Source organism: Pseudonaja textilis, chromosome 2, assembly GCF_049901715.1.
Source record: "Pseudonaja textilis isolate UNSWEBS1 chromosome 2, rPseTex1.2, whole genome shotgun sequence".
In the NCBI taxonomy this organism is placed as follows: Eukaryota; Metazoa; Chordata; class Lepidosauria; order Squamata; family Elapidae; genus Pseudonaja; species Pseudonaja textilis.
This window is the reverse complement of record NC_141991.1, coordinates 183,774,532-183,792,469: the sequence shown is the minus strand read 5'-3', so window position 1 is coordinate 183,792,469 and position 17,938 is coordinate 183,774,532. Positions and strand designations below refer to the sequence as shown.

At 36.6% G+C, this 17,938-nt stretch overlaps 1 protein-coding gene across 4 annotated transcripts in view; it reads left to right on the top strand.

Annotated features, from left to right (window-relative positions):
- Positions 1–17,938, top strand: part of CNTLN (centlein) — a 199,390-nt gene that overhangs the window by 147,142 nt on the left and 34,310 nt on the right. For all 4 annotated transcript variants that reach the window (XM_087926590.1, XM_087926589.1, XM_026718387.2 and 1 more), the window contains 5 exons: positions 2,835–3,026; positions 12,720–12,817; positions 14,351–14,477; positions 15,758–15,895; positions 17,282–17,467. In XM_087926590.1, coding sequence (XP_087782716.1) covers positions 2,835–3,026; positions 12,720–12,817; positions 14,351–14,477; positions 15,758–15,895; positions 17,282–17,467 — 741 coding nt within the window. The remainder of the gene's footprint in view (positions 1–2,834; positions 3,027–12,719; positions 12,818–14,350; positions 14,478–15,757; positions 15,896–17,281; positions 17,468–17,938) is intronic.

Genomic DNA, 17,938 nt, shown 5'->3' with positions numbered 1-17,938 from the left:
TTTCCATAAAGATAATGTTAGTTCTAATATATACCTTTAAGTAGATTATGCTGCTGTCCAAATATTTTATTCCAAACTTCATTGGAAATATTTAATCAAATAGCACATTTGGCTTTTAAAAGAATCCTATGAAAATGGCGGTTGCAGAATTTTCTTTCATGTCTTTCCAGCTAATATGTTTACCTAACAATTTAAGAAAATCATAAATATATTATGATTCCATTGGTTTCAATCGACCACTGAAATTGTATGCATTGAATGTGAATGCACCTGTATGAATTATGAGTGGATCCATCTGAGTCCATATGAATCATCATCGTAATTTGGTGACTAACATAGAACCACTAGTAAGGTTAAATTTCATGTTTTTCTTTCATTCATTTCTTTCATTTTCTTTCATTGTTTGATTCTGGAGACTGCCTGGACAAGTCCCTGCAGTTTTCTTGGCAAGATTTTTCAGAAATGGTTTGCTATTGCCTCCTTCCTAAGGCTGAGGAAACTGCCTCCTTCCTAGGGTGAGTGGCCCAAAGTCACCCAGCTGATTTCATGGCCATGGTGGGACTACAACTCATGGCCTTCCAATTTCTAGCTTAATGCCTTAATCATGACATCAAACTGATTCTCAAATTTCATGTATTATTTAAATATAATGTTACTTTAAATGTTAAAGTTACTAAGAATCTTGTTTATAAAATTCTTTTTTCTTATAAATAGTTTAAAGTGACCCCCAAATAAGTGTGTTCTCATGTAGCTCAATACATATGACACTACAAAAAGTATTAACGGATAGAAATAAGTATATATTCCATACTTTGGCCTGATCATATATTATGCATGAAACGTATTAGTTGTTCAGATTTTAATACAAACACTTGCTTTAGTAGAATTTATTCTGCTTGAATTCAGAATGTCTTTGCCAAGAGGTTGAATGCATGTGTACCACCTGACTTGTAATAAACTAGTCCAATAAAATCTGTGTAATTTTTTTACATCACAAGAATGACAAAGTGCAGGTAGTTGAGTTATGATCATAATTGAGCCTGGCGATTGTGGCTGTAAGTCATGGCAGTGCTTATAACCACAATTGATTTTATGACCTTTTTCCATTGGTTGTTAAACCAGTGTTCGCTATTGGTCAGTTTTGGCTAGACCAGAAGTAAACACGTTTCCAGTAAAATCATCATAAATTATAGTCAGATAACCATGGGGCACTGCAAATGGCCATAAATATGGGCCAGTTGCTAAGTGCCCAAAATATGGTCATATGATTGCAGAGGGGCCCTGATCTTAGAATTTCGAAACTTGCTCCTAACTAGCTTTTGTTACTAAGTGATTGGTCATAAGTCAAAAACTACCCATAATTGATAAAAACTACTAAAAATCAAACAACAAATCTAAAAAAGGCAGCAAAACCCTGGGCAAATATTACTTTTCAGGATGTTGAGCTTTTTGATCAGAAGGTTGGTAGTTCAGCGGTTTGAATCCCTAGTGCCGCGTAACGGAGTGAGCTCCCGTTACTTGTCCCAGCTTTTGCCAACCTAGCAGTTTGAAAGCACATAAAAAAATGCAAGTAGAAAAATAGGGCCCACTTTGGTGGGAAAGTAACAATGCTCTGTGCGCCTTTGGCATTTAGTCATGCCAGCCATATGACCACAGAGACGTCTTTGGACAGCATTGGCTCTTCGGCTTAGAAATGGAGATGAGCACCACCCCCTAGAGTGTGGAACAACTAGCACACATGTGCGGGGGAATCTTTATACTAAGCCTATATGTCTCTGCATTTGTGCTTTTTGCAATATCTAATTGGGATTTTTCAGAAGGATTTTTTTAAATTCCTCTGAATAAGCTATCATTTTGCCTAATTGTTTATTACACATTATAAGCATCTTTAAAATGTTATTGTCGGATTCTTGGACTCTGACTGGTCTATCATTAAAATCTTTATGGCTTTCTGCTGAGTACAAACTAGTAAAAGATTGTTGGAATTATTCCAAAATTAAAGCAAATGTTACATATTTCATTTTCCAGTATAGTCTGATACGCTGTTTCTGTGAAATAAACTATCCTGGTCCATTGTCAATCAAATTCAATAAGCCTGAGTTTTGTGTGCATGCTATTCATTTGAACTAAATCTCTAACAAGCCTCATCTGCTAATTGGAATTAACATTTATGTTGCTAAATGAGATGCATTTTGGCTGCAGTATAAGGGGATAAGTCCTACCCAATGGAATAAACAACTAACATCTGTTATCTTGTCCTGCTCCAGCTTGGCTTTTACATGTAAAGTGCATCACTTTCAGGGTCAAGGTTATGAAATTTGTAGTTCCCTGGCTGTGTGGTTATGTACATGAGGAAGGGAAGAAACAATAGCATAAAGACTAGCCAAACAGACATATAAAACTGATACAAGACAAAACATGATATTCTCTGGAATTTTCCAGTAGAATATGTGGGTAAATTTATTCTGACAGCCATTATAGCCAATTCAATGTAACCCACGAAGTGGTTACACTGCATATCTCTGCATTTTTCTACGTATAGCACTAACAGTATTAATAGGGGCAGGATAATGCAATATTGTGGGCCATTGTTTATTACACCCCTTTTCTTTTACATGTTGCAAGATAAATACTATCAACCAGTCTCTTATTCTCTTTTTAGCTTTAAGTTTATTTGTACTTTGTAACCAATAAATGCAGCCCACATTATTGCAATTTGGACAACATATGATGAATATTGAATTTTGTAAAGCTAAACTATAACAATACAGAATGTTGTTTGTAATTGCATACCGAATACAACTATTCCTATTATTTTTGTATCTGGAAAGCAGACCCTGACATCCAGCCTGACTGAGTTGCAACGAGAAAAATCAGATTTGCAAGGAAAATTGGACCACCTGATCCAGACAACCAAAGGGAGGGAAGGCCTGTCTTTTCCAGCATCTGGCCATACTGGAATGGTACCAGCTACTCCTGTCAAGACTGTAGATTTGGAAATGAAGCAGCTACAGTGTAAACTGAAGGTGACCATTTTATACTATGAAATAGTTAGTAAATAGGCATCTTATTATGATAGAGAATATCAGACATTTAGTGACTGAAAAGTGGATGAAAATTAAACATATCTTGAGATACGAGATTACTTGGCTGTTAAATTATTTTTAACAATTATAATTCAATAACTAAATGTTAATATTAAAAAGTCATAAGATTCAAATTTCTGAATAACTGATTTATTGAAAGTATTTTAAGATCAGTTGTAGTAATCTAGTTTTTATAGTACAAGAAAAAGAACTGGTCAAAGGATTTTTTTTGTAAAAAATGAAGAACACTTAACTTATTGCATATGCTTTGAATGAAGAAATATATACTTGTTATTGCTGTCTCTGAGAAAATTTCTCTTCTGTTTGACTATCCTCAAATAACTTTTGCCCAAGAAAAACAGCTATAAAATGGCATCTTACTTGTGCTCTTTTAAGGCAAAAAGTTAAGAGATCAATTCCTTGTGAGGAAGGAGGATGCTGAAAGCTAAGGGAATTTGGAGGAAAAGACTAAACAAAAGAAGATAATAGTCACTGAAGAGGAAGGAACTGATAGAAGAATGCAGGGAAATGAAAGAAAAAGATCAATGGTGTGTGTGTGTGTGTGTGTGTGTGTGTGTGTGTGTGCGCACGCGCGCACATGTGTGTAGATATCCTTAAAAAAGCACTGGTAAGAATTGTGAAAAAATAAACAATCACTTAGTAAGCACAAAGTTCTGTCCCTCTAAGTAGAGTCCATTTATATCCGTACTTCGTGTTGGTTACACAGTTTCATTAAAAAAAAGAAATATTAATTTGTAAATCCCTGAGTAAAAAAAGAGACACAGCTACAATAATCCTGGTATTACACACATTTAAAATACTATGCCACAAGAAGAACTGACAAAGCACATAAATATTTTTATGCATAAAAATAAATATTTTTCTCATAAAGATTATTTGGTGGCAAGATTTTAAAGTATATGTATTTATTCCCAAAATCAAATTAGAAGGAATTATGCTACTTCTGTTCAGATCTATCCAGCATTGTTACAGATGCCCTATATTTTATTTTCTCCACATCGGTTTTGCCAACATCACTCCCAAGAAACTAACGTTCCTGGAACAGATGTGTCCAAAATTATATCTAGAATTTCAAGGAATCTCTCAGATCAAATCAATGCTTGTAAAAATCAATGTAGTTTTATTTCCTTAAATTGCAATCCTGTGGTCCATAGGGCAGTGCCCCAGAAGGGTTATAAGAGTTGAAAGAAGTACATCCTTTGAGAGTGTATTATTTGGTCCCAGAAATATCATATAAGCACAGTACAGAAACTTCACCAGCCTGTCTTCTCCTATAAGACAATTCCAGTATCAGAAAAAGTAAACAATAGGTGTGCCAAAGTCAAGCTTGGTAATATGCTCAGAATTATTGATAAAGTTTAGCTATTCTAGGCCAGTTTTGGATGGAATATTTAAATCAATCAAAAGTGCTCTTGGAAGTAAGGTGGAAGTACATTTTTTTCTGTTTTTATTCTGCCATGCTACAATGCTTCTAAGACCTTGGATTTGTCAGAGGCCTCGGCATTGCAACTTAAAATAGGATTGCTCTCCTTTGTCTTCTACTTCTTGAAATACATCCAATGTGTGGGTTAATCTCACTAGAAAAAATTGATAATATCAAAAGGAGCAAACAAAGCACGTTCATGTAATACAATAGTTTTCATTGTATTTGAGAACTGATAACAGTGATAATTGGTAAGGAGTGCCTTGGCACATGGCAGATGCTAGAGAAGTTCCCCGAGGATGGGCTCCCAGCACGAATCCGAAAGCTTGGAAGACAAAACCTCTGGTCCCAGTGACCGACCCAGATTGGATCTTGAAACATTATCCTGGGACGTGCATATTTGCCTTCATTCATGATCTGGGTTTGGTTCCCACTTGTTTAGTGGGGCTTAATGAATCTGTTGGTCTTGACTTAGGGTCTGACTACTGAAGCAAACAAGTCTCCATGTGCTAAAATCAGCAGGAAAGGCCCTTTTAAAGATCCCCTCTGCTGACACAAACTCATCTTTCTGGCAGGTAGGGGCAGACCTTTTGTAGCATTTTTCCCAGGCTGTGAAATGTACTAGCTTGGGAGTTGCTCTTGACTTCTACTCTATCAGGTTTCCTCTGTTTGGCCAAGGTTTGAATTGTTGACTTATTTTATTGTTAATTTTGATCTGTGGTTTTTTTAAAAAAAAAAAATATTCTTTTTTGTCTTTTTAAATTTTGGTATTTGTCTTGGGTATTTATCGGTATAGGAAGGCAAGGTATCAATCGAATAGATATAAATAAAAAAATCTTAAAACTCAATTACAGGAGAAAGAAAGAACTTATTAATAAATGAGTGATAAAAAGTAAATGTTTGAAGGCCTGACATGACTGACAAGGAAAAAAATAAGTCTATAAAGATAGCCTCACTAATGAACTATTATCAAAATATATTAAATTTTAATACACTAAACTACTCCTTTCTTAACACATAAATTGTGTTATATTAAATTATAAAACCACTGAGCCAGTGGCATGAGAATACAGTATGTATCTACATGTTACCATATTAAGATTTTGTTCGATGGTTTAAACAAATTTAGATACTGCTTATCTCACACTTGGAGATACTGGAAAAAATGAAAAAGTTAACATTTAGTAATTAAGTTCTGAAAATAATCATTAAACATTATAGTATTTCAATATTAAAATACTATAGAGAGAAAGAGCATCTATTGCAATTCTGTACAGTATTGCCTTATCTGGCCAACTGCCAACAAAAGTTTGCCATTTGTCATATAATATAGGGATCACAATCACCCAGTAATATCTGTCATCTGTCAATTGATCAGAATTTTCAGGAAGTTTGGAGATAATCATGTTCTTATGATTATCATATTCATTACTCTTATAATCTATAATTATGACATGGATCCCCCCACTCTTATTTCACAGGAACAATGTTTTTATGAAGGAGAATTTTTTGCATCGGGCCCCCCAGAATTGTTGACAAAAGAATATTGAAACAGACTGAACACTCTGTAATATTTAAGACTGAGCTTTTATCATCATCTCCCTTTCTTATGAATTAGGCCTGATTCTCAGTTGTTATATTTACAGAAATTGTGTGCAATCAAACTGCCAATCTCTATCAACAAGCCTTTACCTCAGTGTAGCCTTTGCTTGTTTGCATCACATTCTTGACAGCATTTAGCAATGAAACTCCACATTGGAATATTTTTTCAGGACTCCTTGATTCAAATAGACTGGACTGCTAGTGATCTGTGAGTATTAAAGGATTCAGGCATGATCTGTGGAGGAAGCCAGTTAGGGCAGTAGTTAAGAATTGTTAACCAGATCCTGGTCTTTTCTTCATCTAGCTCACTTCTAGTGGAGTCCTGCACAATTACCAAAGAAAATACAAAATTATGACGCTTTTGTTTTCAATTTTGCGACTTGGGTTATTCAGAAATCAGCAGATGCAAAATATTTTTTTAATCTGTCTGAGCATGTTCACCCAAATTTTGTCCATCTACTGTGGTAGAAAGAACTAAACCTATATGCTAATCCTAAAATTATTGATTAATAACTTAACTAAAACTCCAGACTGCCTGAGAAACTCCTTTAAACTCCAAAAGAGTTTATGATAGATTATGTATATCATATGAATAGCCTTTTTTTCTACCAAATTTTAGCCACACTAGAAGTGGCTTTTGAGATCAGGTTTCCTGCTTCCACATTCCGCCTACACATCTTGTCCGCCTACGCCCCTCAGACCGGATGTCACGAGGAGGAGAAGGATACCTTCTGGGAACTGCTCGACATCCAACTCAGGCAGATCCCACACGAAGACGACATCATCATCTCGGGCGACCTGAATGGTCATGTAGGGCGGGACAAAAACGGACACCAGTGCCACGGTGGGCACGGCACAGGCGATACGAATGAGAATGGCCAGAGGATCCTGGACTTTGCCGACTCCCATGATATGACCATCACGAATACCTGCTTCATTAGGCGAGAATCTCAACTCCTCACCTACCATAGCAGAAACGGGAGCCACCACACACAGATCGACTACATCATCGTGACGACGAAGAGCCGCTAAAAACGTGCTCAACGCCAAGGCGTACCGTGCACGAATCGAGCAGTCAGCACAGGCCGCTGATGGCGAAGATCAGGATCAGCAAGCCCAAGACCAGGATTGACAAAAGAAATGCAGACCAGCCACGAATCAAGTGGTGGAACCAGAAGAAGATGGCGGGACCCCTCATCAAACCGGAGCAGTTCCGCAGATGGTCGACGGGCCACAGGAAGCGTGGTCCATGCTGAAGAGCACTGTTCACACTGCCGGCTGCCAACAGCTTGGTTGCACCAAGCCAGGACGGAGGCATCGAGCGAGATACATGGCTCTGGACACCGGAAGTACAAGATGCCGTACACCTGAAGAAACGGCTCTACAAGGCCTTTCTTCAGGACAAGACCAGCGAAAGCTCTGCGAATACAAAGGCGGCCAAAAAGGCAGCCAAGAAAGCAGTAGCGACAGCCAGAAGCTCCACTACGATGACATCTACGAGAAGCTGAACACGCGAGAAGGCGAGAATGAGATCTACCGCCTAGCCAAAAGCAGACACAGGAAGACCCTGGACATTGACCAGTTTCATGGGATCAACGACGAAAGGGGAAATTTGATCGTCAACCCCAGAGGCGCTGCGGAGAGGTGGCGGCAATACTTCGAGAAGATCTCCACCGAGGAGTTCCCACACCCACGAACCCCGCGAGGTGACCCAGTTGAAGGCCCAGTCTCAGGCATTTATGCCAGCGAGGTCGCCGACGCCATCAAGGCCATGAAAAGCGGTAAGGCAACAGGACCAGACGACATCCCTGCCGACTTCTGGAAAAAGGCACTACCGGGCTCGGCATTGTGGCTGTGCGAGCTGTTCAACAACATCGTCTCCACGGGAAAAGTGCCACACGACTGGTACCGCCAGCACCACTGTTCCGATCTGGAAGGGAAAGGGCAGCCCAGCGGACTGCTCCAACTACAGACCGGTCAGGTTACTGTCACACACTATGAAGATCTTTGAACGTCCTTGATAAGCGCATTCGGGACACCGTCGACATCAGCGTCAACCAGGCTGGATTCATCAAGAACTGCGGCACCACTGACGCCATCTTCGGTGTGCGGATGCTGATGGAGGCTCACAGAGAGAAGAAAATCCCGCTCCACACCGCCTTCCTAGACTTGGAAAAGGCCTTCGACCGAGTCCCGCACGATCTCATCTGGTGCGCACTGCGAGACCACGGCGTGCCTGAGCTGCTCGTACAATGGGTCCAACTCCTATACAGATGTCACAAAAGCCGTGTAAAAGCGGCAGCTGGGATATCAGAGGAGTTTAATATTACCGTCGGCGTACACCAGGGCTCTGCTCTCTCACCACTGCTGTTCATTCTGGTGATGGACACAATTACACACGACCTGTACACGCCCGCCCCATGGACGCTGCTCTCGCCGATGATGTGTTCCTGGCCAACCTGTGCAAGGCTGAACTAGAGCACCGAGTCCAACAGTGGCACGACCGCCTCGAGCAGTTCGGGCTCCGGCTGAACCTAAAGAAGTCCGAATACCTGACCACTGACAATGAAATGACAGGCTCCATCCACGTGAACAGGCAGGAGCTACCGCGCCGCTCCACCTTCAAGTACCTGGGAACTACTCTTGGGGAAGAAGGCCTACTACAAACTGAGGTGGCAGCCAGGATCAATGCAGCGTGGGGCAAATGGAAGTCCGTCACGGGCGTCCTCTGTGACAAGAAGATGCCGTGCGCCTGAAGGCGAAAATCTATAACTCTGTGGTGCGCCCGTGGCCATATACGGCGCAGAGTGCTGGCCGACGACCAAAGAAGTCGAAAGCAGACTCAGATAATGGAGATGCGAATGCTCCGATGGTCGGTAGGCCTCACCCTACTCGATCGCGTCAGGAGCGAAGAAGTGCGTGAGACGGTTCAACGTCGTGCCCATCCCCACGGTCATGAGGCAGTCCCGGCTACGATGGTTCGCCCACGTGAGCCGCGCCAAGGAAGAATCCATCATCAAATCTGTAATGAAGGTGACTGTCGGAGGAGCGAGACCGCGTGGTAGACCTAAACAACGCTGGATGGACACGATCAAGGCCGATCTAGAGATCGCGAAGGCAGACCCGACACACGTGGCAGACAGAGAGGTGTGGAAGCAGTACTCAAGGACATTAGCGGACCTCGCCCGAGCGCGAGACAAACGCTGAAGAAAAAGAAGAAGAAGAAGAAGAAGAAGTTTCCTGCTTCCACATTTACCCAGTGATTGCTGGAAAACATTTGCTTCATTTTCCTTCCCATTCATGCCATGTTATTTTGCACGGGAAATGGCGATTTGTTTTTATTGAACATAAGACCTTAACCACTGTATAAGCACTGCAAGGTAACCTGTTGCAGAAGCCCACTTGAAATAAGTGTCCATATTTACATAAAGCATGTAAGATCCTTTAATGGGATGTTGACATTTGCCTATTAATAAAAGTCAGCATCAAAAGCAAACCTAGAAACTTCAGTGATTATTATGCCATCGTTCGTCATTTTAACTGATTTCTTATTAAATTGCATATATTTAAAGATTGGGTAATGTATCTATTGAAATTCTGACATCATAGGCACGCTTGGACCAAATGAAAACATTTCATTCTGTTCTGTAATTTATAGTTACATTTCCTCTGTTTGAAACTCCACCACCCACCCCAATGTCCTACTCAAAGAAAGTTCCTTTTGAAATACAAGAATTATGGCTCATATTCTTTTTGTATTTCAGAAATATAAAGTATATATTATTTTCCATACTTTATATTAAGAATGTGGTCGTATACGTTTGAACATATGCACTAGATTTTTTTTAAAAAAGAAAGATAATATGTACAGGTTAAAAGTCTTCCTGCACTTTATCAAAAGCATTTGAAGTCTTTGTAAGCCAATTTGTATGTTGTATGTCAGCATTAGATGTATGTTTTTTAAAAGGTGATAAGCATTTTTAAAAATATATAAAATTTTCAATACTGTGTATGGCATTCAGAATTATACCATTTAATCTTTGAGTCAACATTTTATCTTAAAAGTCTAATGAAGACTGTATAGTATTGCAGAGAAGCCTACATAGTATTTTAGAAATGGTATCTTTATACATGAAACTTCACATTAAAATCTATATTTTCATAGAGAAAATATTGTTACCTATAACATCCCAACTAATTTTAATGGGGGAAGCCCATTATTAAGCCTATTAATAGGTAATATTCTTTAATATATTTTAGATTTTGATCTTAGAAACAATCAACACACTCTTACAACCACGTGGCATTACTATAGCATAAAAATGAACTAAATATTGAACTAAATATTTTCATATTTTGTAGAATCATCTACAATATACAGTCTAAGGACCGTAACAGCCTCTATAATAAGACAGAAAGGAAAAAGATTAGCAGGGAGCATCCATGAACACCAACAAGCAGTCAAAAAAACAGTGAAACTTCATAAACTCACCAGACATGGCCGACTCAATCATAGTTTCAACTAGAAAACTGTGAACATCCTAGATCAAGTTGAATCCAAAAACACAAGGGAATTCCAGGAGGTTTCTCACTCAGACATACAATATCAACTGCCAGCAGGGGTGGGATCTGACAGGGTTAACTACCAGTTCGGTCATTTATGAGGTTCAGTGATTTACAATGTGTTTCCCTGCACGCTGCCGGTGCGCGCCTGTAAATCATCATCAGCATGCTGCGTGCAGAGAAGCAGCCTTTCAAAAAGCCCCTTTTTCCTGCTTTTTTAACTGCAAATGTGCCTCACACGGCAGCTGAAGTTGAAAAAATCAGGAAATAAAGGTCAGGTAAGAGCCCGGGTGGGCTAGTGGGCAAAAACATCAGCAGACATAGAACCGGTTCTATGTCTGCTGCTCTTCAGAGCTACCAGTTCTACAGAGGTGGACAGAACCAGTAGAAATTCACCCCTGGCTACCAGTAGTTACATAGAGGTCAACTACATTTACACACTGTTCAAAAAGACAATTAAAAAACTAAAAGGAAACAGACCAGTACACATCTTCTTCAACATCCAACACCGAGAAAAGCAGGAATTAACACCAGGTAAAGAATCAAGCCGAAAATGATAAGGTAGTACCCTAATCAAGGAACTACCAAAGAGAAACACACACACACACACACACACACACACACACCATCAACATTGGCCAGGCAAGCTACTTTATATAAACAAAGAGCAAACATCACACTCACTAGGCAGGTAATGAAACATCGGTAAACAAACAAACAAGCTAAGAAAGCATCAAGGACTCCCCAGATCTCTTCATTCAGTTTTGATCTAATGTATATTTTCCCTAAAACCAAAAATGATTAATATAGGTCAATTCTTATAGTAAACTCCTTTTTTTTGTGCATTGAAAACTCTGTATGTGTGTGTGCATGTATGGTGTGTATAAGTATAGTTGGACAGTACCATTTATTTAGAAGTCTAATGAAGTACACTTAATTTATGCAATTTCATATCATCTGCCAGTAGCTATTTAACTATTGCTAACTAATACTGCGTAGTATTTGAAATTACTAAGAATAATTTTGTGATTATTCTTCCCTCTCTTGTCATAACTGTCTACTCTAAAGTGTATGTAATCCATTGAGAAACTTGGTGCCCTGAGATTTTTCTGAATAGCAGGAATAACAAAATCAGATCTTTTTTAGGGCAGCAGCCTTATAATTTGATTTTTGTTTTTTTTAATTTTCAACATTTGTGAGGAGTAGAAGTAGTAGTAGAAGCTTTAGAAATATAACTTTGGAAATAAACAGAGCTCAAAGTACTATACATGATCATATTCTACTGTCTCTATGGAGATGGAATTATAAGAAATAGCAAACAACCAGATCAAATTATTAAATAACTAGGACTGCATGCCATATCAAGCCACTTTCTTAAATGCTGGGCTTGGCATTATATGTGAATCTGGCGAATGAAATTAATATACTATAGTTTATCAAATGAAGTATGAATCCAGCAAAATGTAGCTTATTCAATCATACTCATTAAATAACTATGTTAAATTATAGTTTAGAGCAATTTAAGGTTAGTGTTTTTGAAACTGAAACTGACAATAATTAAAGAAAACTTTAATCTTTTGAATGCAATCTTGCAAATGTTTAAGAAAAAATTATATTAAAGTAGAACCAAGTATGAATAGTAACTTTTCCAACCCAGTTTCCATATTTAGCAGCAGCAGCTTAAAGCACCTGTTTGGGAAAAACTTAGCCATATATATTTTAATTCTAAAACTCACTGTTAGACATCATAGGTAGAATTCTGGAAGAGATATTCCATTTGGAAAATAAGATGAAATTTATTTCACCCTAGGCTCGTCTTGAATAAGTATAAAAGCATCACTGTCAAACCTTAATAACCTAAGTACATTGAACTTTAGCGGTATTTTTTGCTGTTCTAAAATCAAAATAGACTAACCTGTTAAATAGCAAAGTTTCACTTTGAAAACACGTGCGAACAGTTGCAGCTCTGAGTAATTCTACATCAACATTACTGAGACCTTAATAAAATATTTCATTCATTCTAGAATGCAAATAATGAAGTCACTAAACATTCATCAACCATTAAATCTTTGAAATCTGAAGTCCAAAGAAAAGAAGAACAGATGCAGGAATTGCAAGAAAAGTAGGTCCCAGTTACTTATTGGTTGTGTTTGGCTCCCCCTTGTGGCAAAAATGCATTTGCTTTAAATTCATGGACATTTTTTGGAATGTGATCTTTCCGTATATATTTTTCTTTTGACTTTTTATGTAGGGTTCATATTATTTACTCTTTTAGGAGAAAAGTATTAATACGTATTTTTATTTTAAGTTGCTGGGTAATTTTCAGTACAAAAGATGATATATAACTGTAATAAAGCAATGTTTTTTTAAAAAAAAATCAGATTCCAGTGTGCACCTGATTCTATCCATCTAAATGAATATCTCAGCATACTTGAAAGCAATTTTTCAAATACAATGATTGCCTCAGGGCTAAGAAGCACATCAAGGTTTAGATGCTTAAATTGGATTAAATGTCCAATTTTATAATTTCTGGAAAATGCAAAAAAGGCATTTGTATCTATTTTTGAGTTTATTAGAATGTAATTTTTTTGCTAATTAGTTGCTCAGTTAAACATAATATCAAATTGTGAGTGAACCAAACAATGTTTAACCCTGCAAAATAAGAGTTATTTCATTAAAATGTTTCATCTTTAAAAGGATTTAACAAAATGCATATTTTATTGATTAAAAGCCTTGAGGAACCCCTAAGGAATTCACCTGGAGGTGAGAGAGAGCATTCTGATATGCCTATGTTCAACCACTATATTACAGTATAGAGTAGATACTGAATATGCTTCAATATTCTTGATTGTCCCCATAAGCTAGATGTATCTACTGAAATGTAAATTCTTTCCATTGGCTTTTACTGTGATTTTTGCTGGATCTACTGGTATGTGATGCCTTAAAGATTAAAAAGTAATTAATTTTTTTAAAAAATGTATTTTGTATAAGTATTATGTTGGTTCATTCTATTGGGATAGCATGTTGTTGTCACAAGAAAATAGGAACAAGTAACAGTCATAAGCGTAGATTTCTGTCTGATATGTCACCCAGTGAACAGTTTCTCATTTCTTTCCTACAGGTTTGTTATTTAGAAGTTGTACATTTTGGGGAAGTCACATTTTCATCGTTGAAATTGGTCTATTGATTTTCCATATCATAGCTGTCGTTCTACTTTTTTAAACTACCATATTGATACGAAGCTTTTTATGTACTGCATAGTAGTTCAAAATCATGACAGCCAATTCACACGGTGATACTTTTAAAAAGCTATAGTTAATTTTAATTTATTTTTTTTCCTTTAGACTAAGTAGAATATTTTGCTCCCCTTTTGTTTATAATTATATCATCATCACAGTATGGTTTTCTATAAACTAGTGTGTATTTTTATTGTTTTGAATTTCTCCTGTGAAATGTGGGGTTTAAGATTCAGAAGCCCACAGAGATGAAATCTACTGTACCTTTTAATGCCATTACACAGAGGGAAAACTTTGAACACTTTTCACTTGACAAATGGTACAAAGATAAGCATGGAACTGAGCACTAACAATTATTCAAAAGAATGACATGCCAGTTGCATAATTCTATGAATGTTTCATTTTCTCTTTATTTCAAGGATTTCTAGAATGGAAAGAGATATAAGTATGAAAAGGCATTTAATAGAAGATTGGAGGCTGCGTATGAAAACATATCAGGAAAAGGAGAAAAGCTTTAATGAAACATTGCAATGTCTGGAAGAAAAGGTCTTTAATGTTTAGTGTTTATTTTAAACCAAAAACCTGAATTCCACCAGATTGATTAATTGTAGTAACCATTATTATGATTAATACAGTTTCATTTATGCAGAGATTGCTCTTAAAACGGTCAAATAACTTAATGCGATAATTAAGTGCTTCTTAGTATTTTGGGGATGTTGTACAGCAGGAATTTCACATATCTGTTTCTTGAAAAGAGATATCAAAGAAAGAGTCTTCTTGCAGTGTAAATCAAGAGAAAAATATCATAAAGGGAAAACAATGACCTATACATTATTTTTATAATAATAGTTATGTGTGATCCCTCCCATTGTTATATATTTAATGATTCCATTTTATGCTCTTCTGAAAGTTGTTTTCTTCATAAATATTTAATGCATTTTTCTGATGCTTAAACAGATTGGAAGAGAAACCGCCCCTTAGTACCTCTGCAGTGTGTTTTAGCCCTGTTTTATAGCAAACAAGTCATATGTGTAGGAATCTCTTAGGCTGCAAATCATAACATCCAAGAAACACAGAAACAAAGCACTACTTTGATTCTTTTTTAAAAGCAGGTGCTAGCTTTTTAGGTATGAACATGGTTTCTGCTGGCAGTCATACATTGTCAATTCCAGACAAAACTATCTTGCTCTGTGTATATGAGATATCACTTAGATACTGTCAGCCCAAGAGACAAAATTGGCAGGGTGGGAAAAATCTCAGACAATATAAAACAGAACCAGGATAATTTCTTGAAGAGAAGGCACTATGAAAAAGCATTTTAGAGACCTATGTAATGAGGTGTTGATAGTGTTTTAAGTATTAAAAATACTGTGATTTTCTGGCTACCTTGAGTTAGAAAAAAAACCAAGTGTATTATATGCAAGAATATGACCTCTTTAGATATGCTTTGTAAATTGATTCCTTTTTTTTATATAGACTTGTTTTACAAATGATAAATAGCTATTAACCGTTGGACTATATTATTTGTAATTTTCCTCATCAATACCATATGTTGATAGGTTTCAGAGTTTTTAAGTGCTAGCATTTGGCTTCTTGCCCGTGAATTTGATAGGTAGTAAAATGTTGCCCACTTATCTACAAATAAATCCTATTGATTTCAATGGATAGTATCCATGTTTGAATGGAAGCCAAGATAGCCTGCATTCTATTCAGAAGATAAATGAATTATGTACAATTAGATGTGTGTAGTATTTTGATAGTGTTGATGTTCCATCTAAATTATTTAAATGCTTTCCTTAATAGTTTTTCTCTGGATGTTGTTCCAGGCAAAGGCATTAACTGAAGACTGTTCAAATAAAAAAATATCCATTGATTCATTAAAGCAGAGGCTTAATGTAGCAACCAAAGAAAAGACACAGTACGAACAGATGTATCAGAGAACTAAAGAAGACTTGGAGAAGAAGGTACACAGTTATAGATATTATGGATGATTAATATGATGAAGATTTATTAGACTTACATCCTGCCTTCATTTGTTCAGGGTACTTGTATCCAATAACAATGAGGTGTACAAAAAATACAAAGGAAAACACAAATAAGAAACAATTACAAATATATGTTAATAAAATCATCATTAAATTATTATCAATCTGACACTTTTTTTTTTTCAAATAAATAGTTTCATGATTAGTGCCTTTGCATTTTTAATTTGCCCACAATAGTATTTGTCTTGAGTTTTATTTAAAGCCATATAATATATGGTTGTAATTCAGAAGAAATTTCTGAACTTGAATTACATTCATTATAATCCAATTTTGAATGTTTTTAACTAGGGTGAGATATAATTTTCTAAAATACACTGTTTTATAGTAGCACTTTCTCTCTTCTCTGACTTCAGAGTCTTATCAAACAAATATTTTCTATAACAGGTGAGGAACCAGAAAGCAAGCCTCTGATGAAATTTGCTTTTTTCTCCCACTATCCCTTTTTGTTGGGCAAAGTTCTGAATGAATTCATATAATGCCAGATTATTCTACATTTTGGAGTTCCTTTGTGTTTCTGGGTTTTTTGGTTTTGTTTTAGATATAGCAAAGGTTTAAAGGAGATCTCAGTGTTACACTGAATTATGACTAACAATGCATCTAGAAAGAAACTTTGGATGCATTCTATTGTTACAGGCTTTAATCCTATATTATAAATCTTTCTCTGGATTTTACAAATTATCTTCCCAGAGATTCTAAACAGTTCGGTCTAGCTGAGTATAAACCTATTTCAGTTTCTTCTATAACTTCAATACAGGAAGCATGAGATTTTTAGAGCCAAAATGCTCAGGTACAATAAGCACTTAACACTGGACAGTTTACAGAGGAAGCAGCATCTGGACTTATACAAGACAGACAACCGGGCACATTATTTCCCCTGGGTTTTAAACAACAGATGGTCTTAGTGTGTTTTATATCTAACTAGGAGAGTGGGCGGGGGGGAAAACTATAGGAGATGGCAATGAGCTTTACAATTAATTTTTGTAGGATCTTCTAGACACTGTTAATTTCTTTCCAATTCAAAAATACTAAAAGACATTTTTTTAAAAAATGAACAGAAATAGAAGACATTTGTGACTTTTAACCCTCATCTTCAATCTGCCTAAATCAAGTTTTCCTTTTGCCAAATTCTCTACGAGTTGAGAATATGGTTCCCAGAATCCTCAAGTATTTGGAAAGCAACATATGGGGAAAGTTGACATAGTTGAGTGGGAATGTAGACACACACAACACACACACACACACACACACACACATATACATATAAAAAATATAATATATTTATTTATTATATATTATGTATTTCAGGAGCTTAATCTTTCCAACCTAGAAGCTAAAATGGCAGAGACAGAATATACCATGACTGAACTTGAAACAACGGCCTCTCAACAGCTTCACAGCTTAGCAAGGCAAAGTGAACAGGCACTTGAAATGATACAGAAAAAGTTGGTCATGTCCAATGAAAAAGTAGAAGAGTTTGTAACTTTTGTAAAGGTTTGGCATTTTAAATACCTGTGTCACATATAAATATATATGTTTGCATATGTGTATATACATATATATATATATATACACAAACACACACATATGCATATACATGTTTTCTACAATTTATATGTGAGGTATATAGCTATTTATACCTATATATTTATATCCCTGGAGATGGTTGGTACCTTGAAGACCTTTCCCCATGCCTTCTAACATATTATCTTAGTTTTTTTAAAAAAAAATTCTGGCTGTTTTTTGAGGTATTGTATTTTGAATGGATTTTAGGGTTAAATTTTTTTTTTTTTAAATGTACATTGCTCACAGTCACTTTGATATGGGGATCATTTAAATTTGACAAATAAATGAATAAATTCTGCCAACCCGCCTTTTTTAAAAAAATTGTCCTTCATGTCAGATCTCAAAACTTCCTCTGGGAACATTAGATCAAGGGGGTAATTTGGGCATATCCTTGTTTGT